Source organism: Suricata suricatta, chromosome 1 (assembly GCF_006229205.1).
Source record: "Suricata suricatta isolate VVHF042 chromosome 1, meerkat_22Aug2017_6uvM2_HiC, whole genome shotgun sequence".
In the NCBI taxonomy this organism is placed as follows: Eukaryota; Metazoa; Chordata; class Mammalia; order Carnivora; family Herpestidae; genus Suricata; species Suricata suricatta.
The window spans coordinates 154,681,696-154,705,165 of NC_043700.1; the positions used below are offsets into that span (position 1 = coordinate 154,681,696).

Sequence of the window (23,470 nt, forward strand, 5' to 3'; positions counted from 1 at the left end):
CCACCTGCAGAGGCCGGGAGGGGCAGTCCTTTGTGACCCCAGCAATGCTACGAGTGGCTCTCACACTTAGCACATCTGCATTAAGTCCCACTCATCTGCCTTTCCCTCTGAGTTCCTCCAAAGAGCTGTTGTATTTCTTGTGTCACCTTAGCAAACCACCTGGCAAGGAGCAGTTGCTTTTATAAAATTGACTGAACGAATACATGAATGAATACCAGGACACGGAATCACTCTACAACCTTTCCAGAGACTCTAGATCGAGCGGTCTTGCAGCATCCACCGCCTCCTCATATCTCACTTTCATTCAGGTAATATTTACTGAACGCATCCTGGAGCTATACGCTGTACTGATTTGAAGGGGCACGTGCACCCCAATCTTTACAGCGGCACTATCAATAATGGCCAAATTATGGAAAGAGCTCAAATGTCCATCGACTGATGAATGGGTAAAGATGTAATACTTATATTACATCTTTGTAACTAAAAACACATTGTTGTAATGTATATATATTACAACATATGTAATAATAACTGCTGAAGATCAGAAACACAGTCCCTGTAGACTCTTCCTCCAGGTAGGAAAACAGTATAGAGTTACTTCTTCATCTTTTTAAAGATTTTTTAATCCAAGTTCTTTAACATTCAGTGTAGTCTTGACTTCAGGAGTAGAACCCACTGATTCATCTCTTACGTGTGACACACAGTGCCCATCCCGAAAAGTGCCCTCCTTAATGCCCGTCACCCATTTAACCAATCCTCCACCACCTCCCACACACACATACAGTGTGTTCTCTGTATTTACGGGTCACTTATGGTTTGCCTCCCTCTCTATTTTTATCTTATTTTTCCTTCCCTTCCTGTATGTTAGTCTGTTGAGTTTCGGATGCAGAGAAAGGGGAACCCTTTAGCACTGCTGATGGGAATGCAAACTGGTACAGCCGCTTTGGAAAACAGCATGGAGGTTCCTCAAAAACTTAAAAACAGAACTACCCTATGACCCAGCAATCGCACGACTAGGAATTTATCCAAAGGATACAAAAATGCTGATTGATTCGAATGCACCCCAATGTTTACAGCAGCACTATCAACAATGTAGTATTTATATTATATCTTTGTAACTATACTAAAAATACATATTGTTGTAACGTATATAAAGTATATTGTATAATAATTATAATAATTATATATGTATACATATATATATATAATACACACACAATGGAATACTACTCGGGGATGAAAAGAGAATGAAATTTTGCTATTTGCAACAACGTGGATGGACCTAGAGTATATTATGCTAGGTGAAATAAGTCAGTGAGAGAAAGATATCACATGATTTCACTCCTACGTAGAATTTGAGAGAGAGGTTATTTTATTTTTTTAAGTAATGTCTACACCCAACATGAGGCTTGAACTCACAACTCCAAGAGCAAGAGTCACATGCTCCCCGACCCGAGCCAGGCAGGCGCCCCAGGAGTACTTTCAATACAAGACAGTAAACAGGAGGGCCTGGCCGGCTGGGTCAGTGGAGCATGTGACTCTTGATCTCTGGGCTGTAAATTCAAATCCCATGTTGGGTGTAGAGAGTACTTAAAAATATAATCTTAAAATATCATAAACCACAAAAAGTGTAGAAGATGGTTGTCCTCAACAAAGGATGAATATTGAAATCACCTCGAGGGCTTGTGAAGTCTTATGTCATTTCTCTGCTTCAAATCTTTGGCTCCCTTAAAGTCACACTCAGGCCCTTCCCTTGTACTCTGGCCACAGCAAATATTTTTTCTTCATGCTTTATTTCCCTTTTAATCACAAATGTGCTTTTTTTGTTACAAAATGTTTTGTTTTCTATATTCCAATAGGTTACCTTTTTCTGGGACTTTCTATTTTCTCCTTTTATTTTACATGTTGGTGTATGCATTCCTAATTGTCTTATCTTGATTATTAGGGGAAACGTTATTATTCAAATAAAAGTTTAAATACTGAAATATTTAAATATTAAATATTAAGATAATAAAAGTTATTATTCAAATAAAAGATGACTTCATTTTTAATTTAGTTACTTCTTGCTATATTAACACAAACATACAGAATTTCACTTAAAAGTAAAAGTGAAAAAATTTAGAAAGCAAGTTTCCCCTCCAGCCCCTCCTTACCCCTTAGCGACAACCATTTATTAAAAAATTCCTGGGGCACCTGGGTGGCTCAGTCGGTTAAGCGTCCATTTTCAGCTCAGGTCATGATCTCACAGTCTGTTGGTTTGAGCCCCGCATTGGGCTCTGTGCTGACAGCTCAGAGCCTACAGCCTGCTTCAGATTTTGTGTCTCCCTCTCTCTCTGCCCCTCCCTGCTTGCTGTCTCTCTCTCTCTCTCTCTCTCAAAAATAAAGACAAAAAAAATTTTTTTAATTCCTTCAAGTACCTTTCTCAAAATAAATCATTTATAGAAGTCTATATGCATGGAATATATACAGATTTATTTGCTGTTTCTAGGTGTCAATGAAATTTCTCTGTGGCTTTCCAGGTAGAATATTATCATTTCATTTCCAACAAATGATCATTTTTGCCTCTTCCTTTCCAAATATTTTTACCTATTTATTCTTATTTTTTTAAATTTTGAGAGACAGAGTGCGCACACTCGATGGCAGGGCTTAACCCGATGACCCTGGAATAATGACCTGAGCCGATGCTCAACTGACAGAGCCACCAGGCGCCCCATCCTTCTTTCCATTTTTTCTGCCCCTTCTTTCTTCCTTTCGTCTAATCACGCTGGCTAATGATTTCCAAATCAATGCCAAAGCATTCCAAGAGTGAGCATGTTTCTCTCCTTTTTCACTTAAAAATGGAAATACATTTTGCATGTTATCATGTGACAGGCTGCTAGCTTTGGCCTTCAGAGTGCATATACACATGTGCATGCCCACATGTGTACGTTATACAGATGACACGGTAATATGTCCACATAGAAAAATAATCAGATAGGCAAAGTCAGAGCAAAATAGACTAAAAAGAGAAAAGCGTTTTCTCCCTTTCCTTACCAGTCAGGCACGTGTCCCGAGACCTTTGTGCTCATATTTATGTATGTGCAAACATACAATGAAATGAGTTTTCAGTTCATCTACACACAGGGGTTCGTGCTATCCCTCTGAATCCTACAGCCGGCTTCTTTCACTGAGTACACCTGACAACCGTCCCGTGGGAAAGCCTGTGCATCTCCCGCTAGCGGACTCCTCCCCCACTACTCCACCGTGTGTACATGTGTATGTTTCATTGCTGTTTCTTTTATTATTCTACTACTAAGAATATTAAGAATTTTGGCTAGGAGAACGAAGAATAATTATTCTCATAAGGAAATAGTCACCTATTCCTATTTTGCTAAGAAGTTTTATTTTTAGAACAGACTTTTTTGGTATCTACTGAGGGGACCCTCTGGGAAGTAGTTGCAGATTTGAAAGGAAAAGTTACTTTACAATTCTTTTAAAATTCTGTCTTTGGTCTCCATTCCTCCTGATTTAAAAAGGCTCTTTCCCCAGAACCAATTCTCTTTAGTTTTCTTTTGACAGCAAGTGCTCATGTGTGCACACAGCAGAGAAGAGGCTGAGGGGGAGAGAGAATCTCAAGCAGGTCCCACGTCCAGTGCAGAGCCCAATTCAGGGTTCAATCTCATGACCCTGAGATCTTGACCTGAGCCGAATTCATGAGTCGGATGTTTGACCAACCAAGCCACCCAGGCGCCCCCACCATAACCTATTCTTGAGCCCCAGGAGCAACGGCCTTCCCCATGCCTGTGCGCAAGCCCTGGATGCGTCCTGGCCTCCTGCCCCCACCATCTGCCCTCCCACTGGTGCCTCTCTCTGCTGGCATTCATCCTCAAGACGATGCTTCTCAGTTTGTCTGTTTGCTGCACTGAAAAACAGGCTGAGTGCACCACCCCAGAGCCTGGCACACAGCAAGACCCCAAAGGCCGTTTGCTGAGGTATAGTGGGGAGTAGCAACGTTAAGTTCTCCATGCTTTTCTCCTTTCTTTCAGAGTCTATGCAATGCCATGGTCCTATTACTTGTACACCCGTGCACCTGTGTTTTTATTTTGTCATGTCCCGCCCCAGCCAGCAGGGCGGAAAATCCTTGTGGGTTCTTGATCCTGAGAGAGTGAAGACAGCACACGGAATCCGATCAAGCCTCTTCTTGATTGAGAAAACACCCTATCTTATAAAGGTTTCAAGGTGGGAAAACAAGGCAGCTGACCTACGTGGGTTGCTAGGAAACAGGGTTAAGGGATTAAGACTGGCGTAAAAGAGGAACCAGACTAAAGTGTTCTAGCACAGCGCCTGAGGGGCTGATGCTACCCTGCCTACAGGCGGTTGCTCTTTGATCTTCTGGCTTCTCCTGACAGGGAGTGGTGCTCCCCTGCTTATTTTTGCAACTCCCCTGAGGGGAGTGACATATTCGGCTAGCAAATGGCCAAGCAGCTGAAATCTTTGCAGCTCCCAACATTATTTATTTATTTTTTATCTATTAAATTCACTTTCTATCTCAATGCTCTTCAATAGAAATAATACTGTAGGGGCGCCTGGGTGGCTCAGTCGGTTAAGCGTCCGGCTTCGGCTCAAGTCAGATCTCACGGTTTGTGGGTTCAAGCCCCGCGTCAGGCTCTATGCTGACAGCTAGCTCAGAGCCTGGAACCGGTTTCAGATTCTGTATCTCCCTCTCTCTCTGCCCCTCCCCTGTTCACACTGTGTCTCTCAAAAATAAAAAAAATTAAAAAAAAAGAAAGAATACTGTAGACAACATATGTGATTTATAAGTTTCTAGTAGCCATGTTCAAAAGTAAAAAGAAACAGGTGAAATTTTTGTTTTTTAAATATTATTTGCCATCAAGTTAGCTAACATACAGTGTATACCGTGTGTGTCTTGTGTTTTTAAAGAGCAAGTTTTTAACCATATGATTTGCAAAGGCATGACTCTGCCAAAAGTAGTATTTTATCCTAAAAACAGTAAAATACAGTGTGTTAATCAACAAGTTTTTCCCATATCTTTTAAATACCCACAATTCTGCTTTTTAAACTTCTCTTTTTTTTGTCATTATCTTTCTCATGCACACATTTAGATTTAGAGGTAATCACACTGTTCATTGGGATTTTAACTGTATTTATACTAAACTTATAGCTCACCTGTTGAATTGAGCAATCTTAATTCTAAAGCTAAGAATTGAGAATTGTGGGTTAGAAGTGAAACAGGAGAGGATTTTAAAAAGCTGTATCTGAAATCCTAAGCTGTGGAATGTCCTGGTAAGGAGACACTGATGATACGTTCAGAAGGCAGATAAACGGACAATAGGAAAAAGTGGCCCTCCCACATCTCCTGCCATTTTAAGCAGGGGCCCCTAAAAAATATATGTAACCTTTTTAATGATGGCCCAAGACCCCCTTGGTCAGGTTTCCATAACGACATCATGCTGCATTCCTGAGGCAAACAAGGCCACACTGTCCCTTTCTAACATCTCTTCTTTTGCTGAAAGACCGCTTGATCACTCGGCACCTGCTCCTGGTCCCTAATGTCATGTTAGTAAAACCAAAAAACAATTCCATCCAAGAACTTAATCAAAAACAGGAACTAAAGGCCTATTATGGTTAAGACCTAGAGAACTTTTATGATCTACACACGTGGACTTTAGTGTAATGTACAATGTTGGCACATATGTATTTGGCTTAATTCCTTATTCTTAGATATATTTCAGAAAGTGGCAGTTATTAGGTACATTGTATATTATGTAAAACTGGTTATTTTCATTCTAATGAAAAGAAATGGAGCTCCAGTTTCAGATGGAGCCAACTCTTTCTCCAGTCACAAAGAACTAGGGTAATCAAAGTACTGAAGGGGGTAAGCCTCTGACCACAGAGACCAGGAGGAGCAGCCCCCTGTGGAGTGAGTTTCATTCATTAAATCTCAGAGAGTCAGAAATGGAGTTGATAGGGATTCCAAAAGGTGAGAGGCTGCATCCCAGAATGTGGAAGGGGATCTGGGGCTCATGGGCTGGGCCAAAGCTGCGAGGAGCCCCGGATGGTGGAGGCAGGGTAAGGAATGGGATGGAGAACTCTGGGAAGAACAAAGGGAGCACCCATGTGAAACAGCTCCACTACCGGGACCTCAACCACCCCTCCATCCACTCTGGATTAAAGTGCAGGGAGTCAGCCCACGCCAGCTGACTAAGGAAACAGAATTTGACTCAGCCTGTGAAGTCTTCCTCATTTCTAGCAGCCAGGCGGCCTGTGGCCTACAGATTCGTCCTACAGCACAACCTGACAGTCACCCTGGGTCATCTCACCATAGTTTTTCTTGAGTAATAATGATCTACAGTTTTTATTCATGTGGTTCGATATTAAAAGTGAAAGTAGGCGTCAGTTGGGGCTCTCCATTATTCCCACTTTCAAGGCAATTTCCCTATTGATACAGGAAAAGAAGAAAAAAGGGGGGGTTGGTAAAAATAGGGATGGCCGCACCCCACAAACGCTTTTTACAGGGATGAACTGCACCGAACCACCTGGCAGGGATCTCAAGGAACCTAAAAAATGTGGCTTAATCTGTATCCCAAATGTCATCTTCCTGAGCCAGAGAAAAGCAAACAAAAAGGAAAACTGTAGACTGTTCTCTCTTTAAAGGAAACAGAAATGTGCTCATACCGTGGAAAACTTAGGTTTGCTTGTAAAGAAAGACACATCCACACAAAAATCAAAATAGCTGTGCTACAATGGTGGAATCAAGTGTACTTTGTGTCTGTTTAAAACTTCCTTTTCATAACACACTTCATAAAAATAAATGTGAACTAAGAAAAGACAGCAAAAACTTTCATAATCAAGGTGATACGAATATGAGAAAACTCTTCATTCATTCAGCACCCATATATCAAACACCTGGAAAACTGCTACCCACTTTTCCTAGGAACCCAAAATATCTTCAAGAGACTTGTGTTCTCATGATGTTAACACGGGAACACAAACATTCTAATACTGCCCAAGTGTCGGTACTTAAAGGCCGTGCCCTGCAAACAAAATCTAGCTCAAACTAGTTCAAGTAATGAAGGAGACTCCGTTAGAAAGATTCCAGGGTAGCTCACAAAACCAAAGACCTATGGGAATCAGAATGGTGCCATTTCAAGCCTACCACCAGAAGAGAAAGAAGCCCTTCTCCCAGCTTCAATCTGAAAATTCTCGTAAATTTTATCTGTTGGCCTGGCCTGGGGATACCTTTTGGCCCCTAGAACAACTTCTGTGGCCAAAGGGGCTCTTATCAGAGAATGGGTAGGGTCAGGTGATGGTGGGGAGAAGGGAGAGGGGCAGCAAGATCAGGCCACAGGAGGAACCCTCTCTTTGATCCCCAATAAAAGAATATCATGGGGCACCTGGGTGGCTCAGTCAGTTGAGCATCCGACTTTGGTTCAGCTCATGATCTCCTGGTTTGTGGGTTGGAGCCCTGCATCAGGCTCTGTGCTGACAGCTCAGAGCCTGGAGCCTGCTTCAGATTCTCTGTCTCTTTCTCTCTCTGCCCCTCCCCTGTTCAGGCTCTCTCAAAAAATAAATAAATGTAAAAAAAAATTTTTAAAAAAGGGTATCCGAACCAGTTATGAAAAATGTCCTGTGTAAGTACAAAGGAGGCTATTAAGCTAATTAAGGGGCTTAGAAGACGGGCAGCAACAGCTGCCAGATGGAAAAGTGGAGAAAAACACTCCAGGTTAAGGGGCGGCAGTGAGTCACAAGTCTTTCAACCTGAATGTAGGTAGCAGGGATTTTTCAGCAGGGGCGAGGCTGGAGTGGACTGTTAGGGAATGACATGTATGACCTCTTCAGCTTTTTGTTTTCGTTTTTCTGAAATAAGACAACACAAGGCATGTGAAACCTAGTTGGGAGCAGAGACCGAGCACACAAAAATCGGTTTGAAAGAGGCTGAATGAAACAGTCAAGGTGACAGGCTAGGAGAGGGCCAGAGATGAGGCGAAGAGGAGAGGTAAGAGAGCCTTCAGCTCAAACTTATCTGGAAGTAACTCCTTTTTCTTTTTACCCCACACACAGCTACAGCGACAATCCACCCCAAGACTTCAGTTATGGTCTGCTGCAGAAACAGGACTGAACTTAAGACATTTTAAATGACAAAACAAACATTTTCTACCACATGATCTTTCAAAATAGACACTTAATACAAGAAATTCCATTGCACATATGGGTTCAAAGCAGCAAAGCTTATTTTAACTTTGATGTACAAACCAAATAATCACCCACTACCAGCACTCTAAGTAGGTTTCCTAGCAATCCGGAGTATTTCTCCCGAGTGCATTCATCTTTTCAGTTCCCTTCTAGTGCTCTGAATTCTTTGGCTTAGCTGCTGGCTATAAATAGGACATTTGGTGATTTGTTTCGACTCTGTTCCTTCCCTCAAGCAGGAAGAGACAGCACACAAACCACATTAGAAAAGTCCAAATTTTTAAATTCTTTAATCTCCCCTAAGGTAGCCCTTATTTTCATGAGTATCAGGATTAGATAATATAAACACGGACCTACCTGCATATTCATAGAACCACTCTAAGCATCTCTTACTGGAAAAGGCTTCTTCTTCCGTCTTTATTCTAGTTGAATCATATTTTCTATACATGCTAGAAATTGAGAAAGGAGTCTGAAATTATTTAAAGATGCTGAGTTTCTTTTGAGTAGCAGACAGTTTTTATTCTTTTACCCAAACCAGACATCTATAAACCAGATTTCCAGTATATTTTAAACACTTTACTTCCTGCATTCAGAAGCTTCAGTTTTTAGAACTGCAGTTTTAAACACAGTCATACCCATAACAGAATTAAATAGTAAATACTTGGTACAGGTTTTTCTCTCATTAACGAGTGATCAGTAAGAATGGATTTGATTTACTCCCTTCTACCTCACTAGCCAGAACGAACTCCAGAATGATACAGTGAGACACAGTCAGAGATAGCTAAGGTGTTTTCTTCAACTGACGACCCTAGAACACACTCAAGTCTCTGCATGAAAGTCTCCTGACTTCTGTGTCTTACAAGTCAGGTTGGGCACAGAACACAGTCAAAGGAAGAACCTGTCAATATTAGACATGTCAAGGGGCCATGAAGCAAGTAAAAAGAAACATCAAGTTATGTCTACACCTCCAGGAAAACTCAGGAGAGAGACGTACAGAGAAGCCTCGGCTTCTGCCACTCTCGCAATGCCCGCTGCTGTGGGGACGGCCAGCATGAGCTGGAGAACGGAGCCAGGAGGCCCAACGGCTTCCTCCTCCAACACCGGGACCTGCTACAGAATTCTTTATTTTATGATGACCCAGGGCTAAGAACTAAGATATTCCCTACCTGGGGAGGGGAGAGAAGGCAGGATCTTTAACATAGTCATTTTAATAGAAAAATTATGAGGATATACTTTTTCTTTCTCTTGTTTATATATAAATTGCCTAAATAGGTATGTATGTGTATATATGTACATATATGAACATTTATGAATATAGTTTTAATTTCTATAGTATATGTTATAAAGATCATACATGATTATTTTTAATAAGTATTTATTCATGACATAGGCATTTATCTGATGAGAGATTCTGGGTTTTAATACCAAACATGGCTATAGGGGATTAAGATACTGAAACTGCAAACCACCAGTGTTCTATTTCTTCTATAAGAGGTTAGCCATACTACCCAGAAACAAAGGTGAGAACTGGCCAAGGTTTCAAACACACAGGTTCCAATCCTGAGCCTAGACGTTCTTAGCTCACAGTCTGTAACCAGCCAACAAGAGGGAGACCTCTATATGACACTGTAATGTCTAACTTGCCTAAAAATACTCCACATAAAAAAGGACAACTTTCCTTAAATACCATTCCGTAAATAAAAGAAAAATATTGATACATGCTACTGCCTGGATGAACCTCAAAAACATCATGCTGAGTGACAGAAGCAGGACACATGAAGACCACTCCCGTGAAATGCCCAGAAAAGGCAAATCTGTAGAGAGAAGGTGAAGGGGTGACTGCGGTTTCTGGGGGCGGGACCGCGGAGAGACTGCGAACGGACATCAGGGGTCTCAGTAGGTGGTGGAGATCTTCTAACACTGCTTTGTAGAGACAGCTGTGAAATTCCTAACTACTTCGTAAAAATCACCAAAATGTACCCTTAACATGGACAAAAGCTATAGTATGTAAATAAAGTTGTTTTTCAAAGAAGACCGAGAGTGAAACTGAGCTAAAGCTACAGACCCCCACCCCCGGGTGACCAATAGTGCGAGCAGTAAGAGTCCCTCACATCCTCCTGCAACACAGCTACCAGTTCACCAACGACCTTCGTCACGCTAAGTTACGTCAGGTGGCAGTGACAAATAACAAGTGCTACGTACATAGTCACAAAATGTCATATGCTCATTAGAATGTAATAATTCTTTACACCGAAGGAAGAGCAAGTAACCCGGCTTCCCAAAGCTGAAAATCACTGGCCTGCACGCTGCTGGTGCTTATCTTCTAAATCACCGCGGTCTTCTTAGAGATCATTATTTTCTACTCATCTGGGATATGAAGACTGATACTATTTTCACATTTTCAGAGTCCGTCTCTCTATCCTTCCAACTGAGTTGGAGCCTATTAAGTATCACAGCAGGAAAAAAAAAACCCAAAAAAGCTCATCTAATCCCTTTGATGTACAGATGTGAATATTCAGGCCCATTAGTGAGGTAACCTACAGGGCCAGAACGGAGGAAAATGGATGAATGGCAGAGAAGACTAAAATTATGATGTTTGCTCATTGTTAAAAAGAGAGAGAAGGAAAAATGACTTATGAAAAACAAGGTGCAACGATAGAGATGCCTCCAACCAACAAGCCTAATGACTTTCAGAGCTACCAAAATTAAACAGCTCACTTGTCTGAAGGAGAAGTGGTTTACACGGTCTTCTCTTTTCACAGTTTCTAGCGAAGTCTCACTCATCTGAGACTCAACCTCCGCTCGGCTAGGCCCTCGCAAAAGCAATTACGGATTCCTGGGGCTGTGTGTTCATGAGGCCCCCTTAGAGAACACATACGCACCAGTCCGGCGGTCCTCAACATGCACCGATGGCAAGCCCTTCAAAGGAAAGAAAGAAACTCTACACCAGTTTTGGTGGATCAAGGGGCTAAGATGAAACTTCAATTTCCAAGAACTCAACTTACCCAGTCTGTTTCTGTTTTACAAACCCCACACAAAAGCAGCATCACAAGGTAATTACACTGAAACTGTGCATGGCAGAACCAAAACAATATTCCAGCAGAACCTGCACACGAGAAGAGCCACACAGGGCCGGGCAGGAACGTGCCTCGGTGCTCCCCAGTCTGCTCCACGACATACCCATCCCTTCTGCTCTACGACATACCTGTCATGTCTACTTTTCTTGGCAGATAAGTCGTCTCCAGAGGCGGGTCTTCTCTTTTTCCTCGGCGGCATCACTTTACTAAAGCAGTCTGAAGAACTGCAAGACCGCAGGCTTCCTACGGACAGAGTCAAAGGGCACAACGTCAAGTTCAGCCACGTTCTAACATTTCCAAGAAGACGACCACCAAATTAAAAACTTTCAAGGCTTGTACTGTAAAGGGTTTAGATGTTATCTGTACATGTTATAAGGTGAAAAAAAGTTCTTAGTTCCTCTTTGAGAAAATGATAGAGTGAAGAAATAACCACTGCAATGACACAAATAAGTTAATACTGTCCCCCACAAAACCACATCAGAAACGGAAGTTACATTTACTCTCCAAAGACATTAATATAAATCATCAAAGCTTTCGGTCTCTTTTATATGTCAGTGTTCCTTCAAAAGGACTTGCACTGCTATCTCAGTTGCGTTATTTCATTAGGCAAGGCCAGATCAACCAGTGACCTAGAATCTAAAACACAAACAAGCACATCAGTCCCAAAACTCTTAACCTTCAAGGGATATCTGATCTTAGAAAAACAGGATTTAGATTTTTTGGACAGAAGCCTGACATGATCTTAAGCAGAATTTCCATACTAATTTTGGGTCTGTTTCCACCACTTTCGCTCAGGGTTTTCAGAAGCATAACAATCATCTGGTAAAAGATACTAAACTGTAGTAACAACAATCACAATAACAATCACAACACAAGAACACTTACAGGGATGTCCCTGGGAGCCAGGGACGTTCGTATGACATACTGACCTGTTACCTCCTAACAGGCTTGTGAAAAGAAAAGTCACCCTTGTCACCCATGCAGATGAGAAATCAGAGACAGGGAGTTAAGGTATGTGGCAAAACTGGGGTTCAAACCTAGGCAGTCTTCCTTCGAACCATCTAAAACTGTTATAAATTAAAATCCTTGTACTCGTCCTGGCACAGGTGTCATCAGATATGCCATCTGGTTCCCACAATAACCCCAAATCTCAGGAAGGGGACAGATCTGTACTTGACAGATGGGAAAAACCAAGGCTCAGGCAACCATGTGATTTTCCAAGGTCCCCAAAGTGTTTGGCGGTGTATTCTGGACCCCCACGTCACTCTTCCCTCTACCAGCTCCTTGGTGGAAAGCTCTGGGCTCTCACGGAGTCAGGGACAAGAGAGAGCAAAAGGGTGCTAGTGTTTAAATGATCTGCACTCAATGAGTAAGCTCTGGCTCTTCACCTAACTATGTGTCTTGGTCAATTGCTGCCTTACTCTTTAAAGAGTAAGAACTGTGATGCCTACCTTTCTGGATTTTTATGAAGGAAAACATCCATTCAGTGAATGCTGGGGTGCCAAGCACTGTGTGTAGATGGACAGCGGGGATGTAAGAAGCGCATCCTAACTGCCATGCTGGAGGTCTGCGGGCAGTGCTCAGGCTGCATCGCAGCCCCACGACATAGGTGTGATTAGCAGCCCCAGTTTCACATACACGGAAATTGAAGAAGAGAGATGAAGCAGCAGCCAGAAAGTGGTAGATGAAATGGATGACGGAAGCCAAGCAGCTTGGCAGCAAAGCCCCAGCCTCCAGCCGCTATTTACTGTAGCCTGCGAGGCCGTCCAGGCAGACCGAGAAGCAGAGAACTCAGGACAGAGCCCTGGGGAGTACGGATATTTAAGGGTCAGGGAAAGACCCGGGCAGGGGAAAAACCTGGGAGAGTATAATGGACTACAAGCCAGGAAGAGAGTTTTGAGGAGCGGCCAAGTACACAGACAGGTCAGCTCAGGAAGAAGCAAATTCACACACCAGAACAGGCAACGAAGCATAGCAGCGAGGGCCGGCGAGGGCAGAGGACAGACCTCGAGGGGCTGCGGCGGACACGCGGTGAGGGAGCGGACACAGGGCACGCAGGCAGCTCTTCTAGAAAACTGTTCCAAGGGCAGAGAGAGAGCTCAGTAGCTCATGGTCACGAGCCCAGGAAAAGCAACAAGCAGGACTGGAACCTAAGCCCCAGTTCACAGTAAGGCTTCCACACTGTGCCAGGTTCCCAGGGTGACACGCTTCAGGAACACACCAGCAGAAAAGCCCCTTCTGCGCTGTGAACCAGAACCACAGCCTGAATGAGGCTTCTAACCAGTGCCAGGTCCTGAAGAATGCATCAGCTCGAGGATCCTTTAGCAGAGAAGCAGACCCCAAACAAGGCTTAAAAAGATGACCTTCAGGGGCACCTGGGTGGCTTAGTTGGTTAAGTGTCCAGCTTCGGCTCAGATCATGATCTCACAGTCCGTGGGTTCGAGCCCTGCATCAAGCTCTGTGCTGATAGCTAGCTCAGAACCTGGAGCCTGTCTTCAGATTGTCTCTCCCGCTCTTTGACCCTCCCCTGCTCACGCGGTCTCTCAAAAACAAATACAATAAACATAAAAAAGAAAAAGAAAGACGACCTTCAGTCACCCCACTCCAGGTCCCAACCAGATCCTGTCCTTGCAAGAATGGAAGCAGGAAGGATGTGGTGCGGGGGGCTGTTCAGAGACCCAAGGCATACCGTATCTCTCTCCCCAACCACAGCAGCAATCACTGGAAGAAAAAGCCAGAGAAAGTGCTGCCCACCACCACACACACCATCTTCCCTATGAAGTGTGGTCCAGTTCATAATGAACAGCATTAGAGCATACAGAATGGTCCAGAGAGTTTCAGAGCGACCTAAGCTTTTGGAGACTGCCAACACACAAGAAAAAGATTCATTCTTGTCCGTTGATGTTTTGAGCTGGGGCTTGCAGAATGCGAAAGTACGCCCTGCCTCACTGGAAAGCCTGCCACACTGCTCAGAAATAACGGTGTGTCCAAGAACAAGCGCTGGTGAGGCTGTGGAGATCAGAGAACCTTGTGCACTGTTGGGAACGCAGACTGGTACAGCCGCTGTGGAAAACGGGAGGGAGGTTCCTCAAAAACATTAAAAACAGAACTACTAGATGACTCAGCAATGCCACTTCCGGGTACTCACCCAAGGAAAACAAAAACACTAATTCAGAACGAATATATGCATCCCAATGTTTGTTGCAGCATGATTTCCAACAGCCCAGGTAGGGAAGCAACCTAAGTGCCCATCAATAGAGGATGGATAAAGAAGACGCTGTATACATACACAATGGAATATTATTCAGCCACAAAAAATAACGAAATCTTGCCATTTGCAGCTACATGGATGGAGCTAGAGAGTATTATGCTAAGTGAAAGAAGTCATAGAGACAAATCCCAAAAGGATTTCACTTATATGTGGAATCTAAAAAAATAAAACAAATGAACACACAAATAAAAAAACAGACTCCTAAACACAGAGAACAAATTGGTGGCTGCCAGTGGAGAGGTGGGTCAGGAGGATGGGCAAAATAGGTTAAAGGGATTAAGAGGTACATAAGTAAAGGAATTAAGAGATTATAAAATAAGTCACAGGGATGCAAAGTATAGAATAGAGTGAATAATACTGTAGTAACTGTGTATGATCAGAGATGGTAACGACACTTATCCTGGTGAACACTGTGTAACATACAGAATTGTCAAATCAACATGATGTACACCTGAAACTAATACAACGTTGTATGTCAACTATAACTTAAAAAAAAGGAAGGAAGGAAGAGTAGTCTGACTTAAACCTTGAGGCTCGCCTCCCCCTCCCTGAATCTGTATGTATGAAGGAACGCTGTTTCCCTCCAGTACTGGTCACGGCTTGGTTCTGAGCACCTCGTCTGGCTACACACGCTCCCTCACATCGGGATTTGCAGAACACAGAGGAAAATGTACTATCTCCTCAGCCTGTGAACAGTGAACACTACTTAAAATGTCTTAACAATATTCACCAATAAAGGTGAATCCACACTCTCCTCTCCTATCTGCTTCCTCATAGACAAACTGGTATAACATCTGGCTTTCACTGAATCCTACTCAGCAAGATAATCATGTTTTGGGGAAACATACAAACATCTTAAGTTAACTTTTTCAACTTTCTCTTATTTTCTTCCTTATTTGATGACTGCTTTCCGTGAAAAGGTTTCACAAATCACTTTTCCTTGTGTCTATGTAAAATGCACTCATATTTGGGACACCTGGGTGCCTCCGTCAGTTGAGTGTCTGGCTTCGGCTCAGGTCATGATCTCGTGGTTTGTGAGTTCGAGCCCTGTGTTCTGTGCTGACAGCTCAGATTCTGGAACCTGTCTTCGGATTCTGTATCTCCCTCTCTCTCTGACTCTCCCCTGCTCGTACTGTCTCTCTCAGTCTCTCAAAAGTAAATAAAAAACATAAAAAAAAATTTTTAATGCACTCATATTTGAGGCCCAATTTGGATTTTATTCTTTTATTTATTTAAAATTTTGACCTTCTAGCCAAGAACCATGGCTTCTGTTCAGATCTCTCTACCCTAATGATTTGCATGAGTGAGTGGCTATCATGGGACCATCTTTCACAAAAAAGCAATGTCTGTTCACCTTTCCGGCACTCACTGGCTCACTGACCCCCTCAACCCACCTCAGAGGAAAGAAGCATCCAATCCCAATGCCAGGGAAGATACAAAGGACTACACAGCACAGCTGCAGAGGCAGAACCCGAGATAGAACCCATAACAATAGTGAAAAGTTTCAGACTGCAAAAAAAGCAATTTTTTAATGCGAGGAAAACAAGTTTACTTAAAATACTTTGCCAGCACAAACCAAGTCAACAAATACACAGAGAGCACACCACTCAAGGTTTATTTGCCCCAAACCTGCTCCTCTTCCCACCAACACGGCGCAGGGATCCCATCTGAGCAAGTGCAGTAACTAGGCTTTGTAAGTGCACACTGCAAGGTATGCCCTGGTTTGCAGGGCCCCGTTTGGTTTACTTGTGCACACACAGCAGCTAATATGCTATTTTAGTACAATAACAATAAGATACATAGAGAATCCTACAGTAGACTCTCAATAAATATTTATTAAATAAATAGGTTCCTAAAACATGTAATAATCAAATTCTACTTTAAAAAGTCAGTACATTTTGGGGCACCTGGGTGGCTCAGTCGTTTTGAGCATCTGACTCTTGGTTTTGGCTCAGGTCATGATCACATGCTTCTGTGATCTTCTGGGATTCTCTCTCCCTCCCTCCATTTGCCCCTCTGCCCCTCACGTACACATGCACATTCTCTCTCTCAAAATAAATGAATAAGCATTAGAAAAAAAAAGGCAGTATGTCTCTTTAGTACCTTTCCAGAGATTTAAAATACCTAAGAATAGATAACATACCATCATTTCAGATTTTCCCGTTTGTCAGTAAAATAAGCACTTCGCTTTAAGTTTCCTGGCAAGTAGGATTTTTTAAACAAAAATATTCAAGAATGTCTGCTTCTTAAAATAACTCTGATAAGTCATTTTATAATAAGTTATATTTGTTTGAATTAATGTTTTACAAATTGTATTTATTTGCATCATTAAATTTATGCTTTACTCAGAACATATCACATAACCTACTTCAATTAGTCTTATCTTTAAAAAAAAAAACAAAATAATAAGCAAATAACAATCAAGAAAGTTATGAAATGTTTATCTGGACTATTTGGGGCGCGGGGTGGCTCAGCTGGGTAAGCTCCGGACTCTTCATTTCAGCTCAGGTCACGATCAGTGAGCTCCTATGATAGAGCCCCACGTTGGGCTCCACGCTGAGAGCTCAGAGTCTGCTTAGAATTCTCTCTCTGCCCCTCCCCTGCTTACGCACTCTCTCTTTTTCTCTCAAAATAAATAAGTAAACTTTAAAAAACAAAACAAAGAATGGACTATTTTAACACTCAAAGTATTTACTTAAATACAATCAATCTGACATTACAGGTAGATGTAAAATATTAAGGATGACATTTTAAAGATAACTCTGAAAAACCTTCAAAGTTATGCTCACTAATCTCAGAGGTGTTATCATCATCCCGATTCTACACATAAGAAAACTGGCCCATAAGGTTGAGTACCCAAATGTTCCTAAATCAATAAATACTTAACAAAGAAAAGCCACTTCCTGTAGAGGAACTTTAAGAAACCCCAAAATTCATTAGAAATGATCAGAGCTGCAAGTTTTCATTCTCTCTCTGCCAATCACCCAAGAAAAAGCAGTGATGAAAAAGATTTTTAAAGCTCTATCTTACATCAAGAGAAATATTTGCCAGATATATATGAAAGAAGAAAAGCCTTCTGATAATAATAATAAAGCAGGAGGAAAAAGAGAAGAATAATCTCAACTAATAATCCCAAATCGTTAATTCTCACTCCTTATATTTATTTTGATGTTCTGGTGTTCAGTCTCAGCATTTCTACACTAGATGGACAGTCAGTCTGAAATCTAGCCTGAGGCTGGGGTGGATACATGATCTTTAGGAGGGCAATAAAAATTGTTTATATTTTTTTACCCAAGGTTATGAGAGGTCATTTCTTTTTGGTTTAGTGTTAAAAGAACTTCAGGTCACTAAAGTAGATCTAAAGTGATCCAAGGTGTTAAAACATATGAAATATTCTATTAACTAACTGCATTTTCAAATAAATCAGGTAATCGATGAATTCTTCCCACATTAAACAATTAAAAATACTGCCAACATTTTTCAACATTTTTTTAAACTATCTGGTTCCAGAAAATCTATTTTAAAGAGAAACTTGAGTTCACCTGTTTGGACCAAGGGGCCTTTAATGACTATCGGCTTGTTGTCTTGATAATAATTTAGCTAAATATGTTACTCTTAATAAACATTATCTAAGTAGGTGCACCACTGCCTTTCCCTTTTCAACCTTTCTGTTTGTGGGCCTCAAGAGGTCCATAAAATTAGAGAATTATTCTGATGTTTCCTAACTTAGTAGAAATGCATGTTCCAGCACAAAAATGTCACTGTCTGGAGTGCCTGAGTGACTCGGTTAAGCACCCAACTCTTGGTTTCGGCTCAGGTCACGATCTCATAGTTCTGTGGGTTCAAGTCCCACACTGGGCTCTGCACTAGCAGTGTGGAGCCTCCTTGGGATTCTCTCTCACTCTTTCTCTTTCTCCCCCTCCCCAACTCGCACTGTCTCGGTCTCTCCCAAAATAAACAAACTTTTAAAAAAAAAAGAAAAGAAAAAAAACCCTCACTGCCTAATTTTTCATTTTATTGAGTTTGTTGTATCATACCCTTGTTTCACTTAACATTTTACATGGTTCGTTCTGCTACTTCACTACTTTTTGTAGAGCTATTTCACCTCACTACTCACTGAACAATGTCACCAAGACACAGTGATTTAAGTTGACAAAGAGATCATATTTTAAAACATCTTTCTAGTACCTAATATTTTCTCTCATTTACTTGAACAGATCAATGAACTACTTGCTTGCTTGAGTGAAACTATTAGTGTCTAAATGTGCAATTTTTATCCTACTACTTAAGATAAAAAAAATTTCCTTTGTCTCTAAATATTGACCTCTGACATCTATGTTCTCTGTTACTTATTTTTTGTCCTCTCCATTCAGCATTTTTTATTTATTCCCTGTAATTCGGATTTGGTGCTACCTGTCCAAGACCAATTCTGTCTGTCCCTCTTTTTGGTGGGAAGAAGACTGAAAGCACCAAAGAAAAGTGTTGGAAGAGAGAGCAGGAAGATACCAGCCTCTTTTGCACTTGGTTGGCTCTTCCATATACAGTTTCTTGCAGATACTGCTGAGACCACCACTGGGCCAAAATATTCAAAGCAGTATTATGGTGATTAATGTTCTCAGATTTCCAAACATTACACATTTTCTGTTGTTTAATTTTTTAAATTATGTGTTACATATTTATTTTGGAGCGAGAGAGAGAAAGAAACAGACAGACAGCATGAGCAGGGGAAGGTCAGAAAGAGAGGGAGACACAGAATCTGAAGCAGGCTCCAGGCTCCGAGCTGTCAGCACAGAGCCCAACATGGGGCTCAAACTCATGAACCGTGAGATCATGACCTGAGCCAAAGTCGGATGCTTAACCGATTGAGCCACCCAGGAGCCCCTCTGTTGTTTAATTTTTTAAGTAGACTCAGGTATGGTAATCACAAGTGATGCTATAAGCAAATGGGGAAACGTTAATGAAATGGACTAGTCTGAGGAATCACTGATGCTTATTGACACTGACCGGCATGTCTGAGGTACCAGGCACTGCACCAGCATGTCACATACCAAACATCACACTTGCCCACTATCCCCAAGGGTGAAAGAGGAGGCACGAGGCCAAATACACTTTCCACTTTCATTTTCTTAATTATAGCTTCCAGTTATTTAATTGCTATATTCAGGTTAAATATTTAGATATAAAATTACTATAGTGACAATATTCATTTAAATCTTAAGTTCAAAGTTAACTGCATAATGTATAAGATTCAGAAATCAGAGGTCTTATTACCCCAGCTAAAGAAGAGACAATCTCAAGGTTATACATAAACACAATGCAGTTTTAAATCAAAACTACACTAACTTTTAAGTTTAAAAAATCCTCAGAGCCCACCAACACATTACTTTAGACTTGGAGAGAAATGTGCTTTACTACTTAACTATTAAAGTTGGCCCTGAAATTTTTTCGCCATTACTGGTAGCAGCCAAGTTAAACACACCTAAATGCACACCAATAGGAGGCTGCAGAAACATATTATGATACATCCATGAACTTTAAAAGAGCAGAGACATCAAAGTATAGAGCACATGCTTCATAAATGTGCTCTATACGAAAAGATCAAGATATACTGAGTGACCAACACATGAGGCACATACAAGTGTATACCACTCTGGGGGAGGAAATCGTCTCAACATCTGGGAAATAAGCCTAAGACTCCAGGGCTCACCCCTGCAGAGTCAAGCAGGGAGTGCTAGTGGGGGTTGAAAGCTGGGGATCACAAAATGGAACAACAGAAATTTCAGTTTTTATTTTGTACCCCTTTTTTTGTAATGTTTGCTTATTTTTGAGAGTTAAACAGAAGTGAGCAGGGAGGGGCAGAGAGAGAGGGAGACGCAGAATCCGAAGCAGGCTCCAGGCTCTGAGCTGTCACAGAGCCCGACGCGGGGCGCAAACTCATGAACCATGAGATCATGACCTGAGCCTAAGTCAGATGCTCAGCTTACTGAGCCACCCGGGTGCCCCTGTTTTATACCTTTCCGACACTTCTTTTAAAACCAGGTGCACACAATGTTTTTAAAATTGACTAAGCAAATTGTTTTTGACTGCCCCTGAGTTGATTTACTGACACAAAACGATCAGATGAAGGGAGCCTCTGTGGCCTGGCCTTCGAGAGCACACCGGGCACAGACTCTGCTCTCCTTCGCTCCCTCCTTGCCCTGGAAGGAGGACGGTCTAATCCAATTAGCGGGCCAGGGAGAAGGAGCGGCGCAGGGGCCCAGCCGGCTCTGAACTCCCTTTTCAGCAGGAGTCAAGTGGGGTCTGTGGGGGCAGGAGGACAGCGGGCGTGCCGGCCTGTGCTGTCTAGTTGAGCGGCAGGGACTGGGTGTAAGCTGAGATACTAAACAGCCTCTGCATTCTTGCTAGATGTCTGAGTTATGCCTTCCAACAAAACTGTCACTTCAATCTCCATCTTATGTCTCATTTTCAGTTAATTCTGAACCAATGTGGGGGAGAGGGTGGGAGAGTTCTAGATCCCCAAACCTCCAAGATAGACCATTAAATGAAAAAAGAAAGATGCTGTAAAATATGTACAGTATGATCTCAGATGCTAAATTTTAAAGTCCTATAAAAGCATATACACATGCATAAAAATGTCCGAAAGAACAAACATTAAACAGCATACAGGGGGAAGGATGGATTGGAAAAAGAGGAGGTGCGACTGTCACTTGTCACTCCTTCCAGTTTTGTGCTCTTCAAAATTCACCAACAAGCATGTATTCCTGTATTACTGCAGTAACCCTCAAAAAATTTATGTTTTAATAATTTTTGCTGGAAGTCATAGAAACCTTAGAACAAGTGCAAGTTGCTGAACGTTCTGATGTTGACAGTTTGGAGAAGTGGTTCTCAGAGTGTGGTCTCCAGACCAGCTGCATCAGCATCATCTGGGCGCTTGTTAGAAATGCAAACTCTGGGGGCCCAGCCCAAATCCACAGAATCAGAAACTCTGGGGGTGGAGCCTAGCAATTTGTTTTAACAAGCCCTCCCTAGCCGATTATAAGCCAGCTCAAGCTTAAGAACCACAGAACTAGAGAATGTTCATAATAACGGTTTCAATTTTTCCACTGGAAAGTCCTCAGGACCTATACAACACACACACACACACACACACACACACTCACTCACACCCCTACCCACCTAGCAGATCATCTTTCATCTCAATTCAACAAGCATTTATGCAATACCTTTCAAACTGCATTACTGTGGCAACTTTTTAGAATCAACTAAAATACTGTGGTAAAGAAACGATATGGTGAAGCCTTTAGGGAGCCTCCCCAGCCTCTTTAAAGGGACTGAAGTACTCTGACATAAACCAGAGACCCACAACGGACGTACGCCCCTGGGAAGGAGCTGTAACACGGTTTCCTTCACACACCCTGAAAAACATCCTCAACCGAGTACCGACCTGTTAGTGTTTACAACACAGATCACCCTCAGCTCGCAGTTCTCCTTCATAACTTGACATTACGAAGCTTATTTAAAATTAAGTAGTGTAAGCATTAACAGATACCTGTTGGGTGATCGTCTTGGCCAACGTCTTCTGTGAGATTCTGCAAGAAACATGTTCATCATTACCAAGAAATCACATACCATTCAGCAAGTTTTAAATTTCAGTATTTTCATGAACAGTTGATATCTCAAGTTCCGTAATGAGTTTTTACCAAATACACTTAAAACAACTACTTTAAACAGTTGGTAGTCTTCAAATCTTGACTTACTAGCTTATTAAGGGTGTGGTAGATCTTATGAATATTTGCCAGTGTTGAGAGATGAGAGTTCAGCTGGAAGTCTTTAAGAGAAAAAAAGAAAATTCAGTGTCATTTACTTCCCATGCTGCCAAACCACTGCAAAAAAAGAAAACTCAGAAGTGAAGAAAAACAAATGTTTTGATACCACTGAATGGTATCTCCATTAATTTGATACTTACTAAATAAAATACAACACGCAACTACTGACCTAGCTCTCTTAGAGATAAAGTCTGACAATAAAGTCAAGTTCCCAGCCAAGTGTTTAAGCTCATGAGATTTTCATGTAAATTGTAAGGTAAAACAAAAACCCTTCAGTGGTTGTAAAATCCTACCAGCAGTGAACCTAAACTTGAGAAAAATGTCAGTAACGTGAGCAAATTAAACAAGTCACACAGATGAAAGAAAGATCACAAAAGAAATATATTCACTTTCTCTTTCTCTTTCCCTTTCTCTTCCCCAGAATTACTAATACAGTATCAAATCAAGCTCCTGGCAAGAAAATAATAGTAAAGCATCTCAACCATTTGGCGTTTCTGACAATATATTTATTTTGTTGGCTCGCATACAACAGAGAGTGAAAATGGAACCAAAGCCCCTCGTCTCCCATCAAGCAAACATAGACACATCCAAGGACTGGGCTGCAAGCGGAGCCCACCGCCCAGAGCCCTGGGCAGGCGGCTGCAGTCACTGGCGCTGCAGCAGTAACAGGCGCCACAGACCCAGGACTGCAGAAGCAGAAATCATGCTCATAAACATGCCCGACTCAAAGAACGTATCCCCCATATCTCTAATAATTTCAGGATTACACGCTAAATCACACGTGCATCTTAAAATCCTGTACAACATAAAACTTTTCAACTGTTAGGCTTGGGAATCTCTGATCTCAAATGTTTCTTTTAAAGTATGCTTACACACATATTGGCTACATAAATGCAAGTCAAAAGTCTATGAATAATTTTACGTTTGAATAAGCATCAAAGAAGGATTTTCATAAAATATCAAGACTTAGATTAGTTCCTTTTCCTTACTATCATAAAGGTTAGTCCGCAAGTAACCTTGAAAAGATACTGGAACTCCCAAAGTGCTGCCATCCTGACAAGAAAGAAGACAATCGCCCTCCACTGTGCTAGTTTATTTGGAACTTG

General features: G+C 41.8%; 1 protein-coding gene and 1 long non-coding RNA gene across 16 annotated transcripts in view; one reads left to right on the top strand and one right to left on the bottom strand.

Annotated features, from left to right (window-relative positions):
* DCUN1D4 (defective in cullin neddylation 1 domain containing 4) overlaps positions 1-23,470 on the bottom strand; it is a 133,504-nt gene that overhangs the window by 81,796 nt on the left and 28,238 nt on the right. For 13 of the 15 annotated variants that reach the window (XR_003911483.1, XR_003911480.1, XR_003911482.1 and 10 more), the window contains 4 exons: positions 22,296-22,366; positions 22,088-22,127; positions 11,396-11,510; positions 8,548-8,639 (listed from right to left, as the gene is read on the bottom strand). Coding sequence is in view for 9 of the 15 variants with exons in the window: in XM_029945882.1 (XP_029801742.1) it covers positions 8,548-8,639; positions 11,396-11,510; positions 22,088-22,127; positions 22,296-22,366 (318 nt within the window). In the remaining 6 variants the exon portion in view is untranslated. Of the gene's footprint in view, positions 1-8,547; positions 8,640-11,395; positions 11,511-13,273; positions 13,330-22,087; positions 22,128-22,295; positions 22,367-22,504; positions 22,524-23,470 lie in introns of those variants that run through there. The other 2 variants (XM_029945933.1, XM_029945919.1) reach the window with 2 other exon arrangements.
* On the top strand, positions 97-23,189 carry LOC115297826. Its single transcript, XR_003911489.1, has 2 exons — positions 97-308; positions 22,786-23,189. It is a non-coding gene; the product is annotated as an uncharacterized LOC115297826 (long non-coding RNA).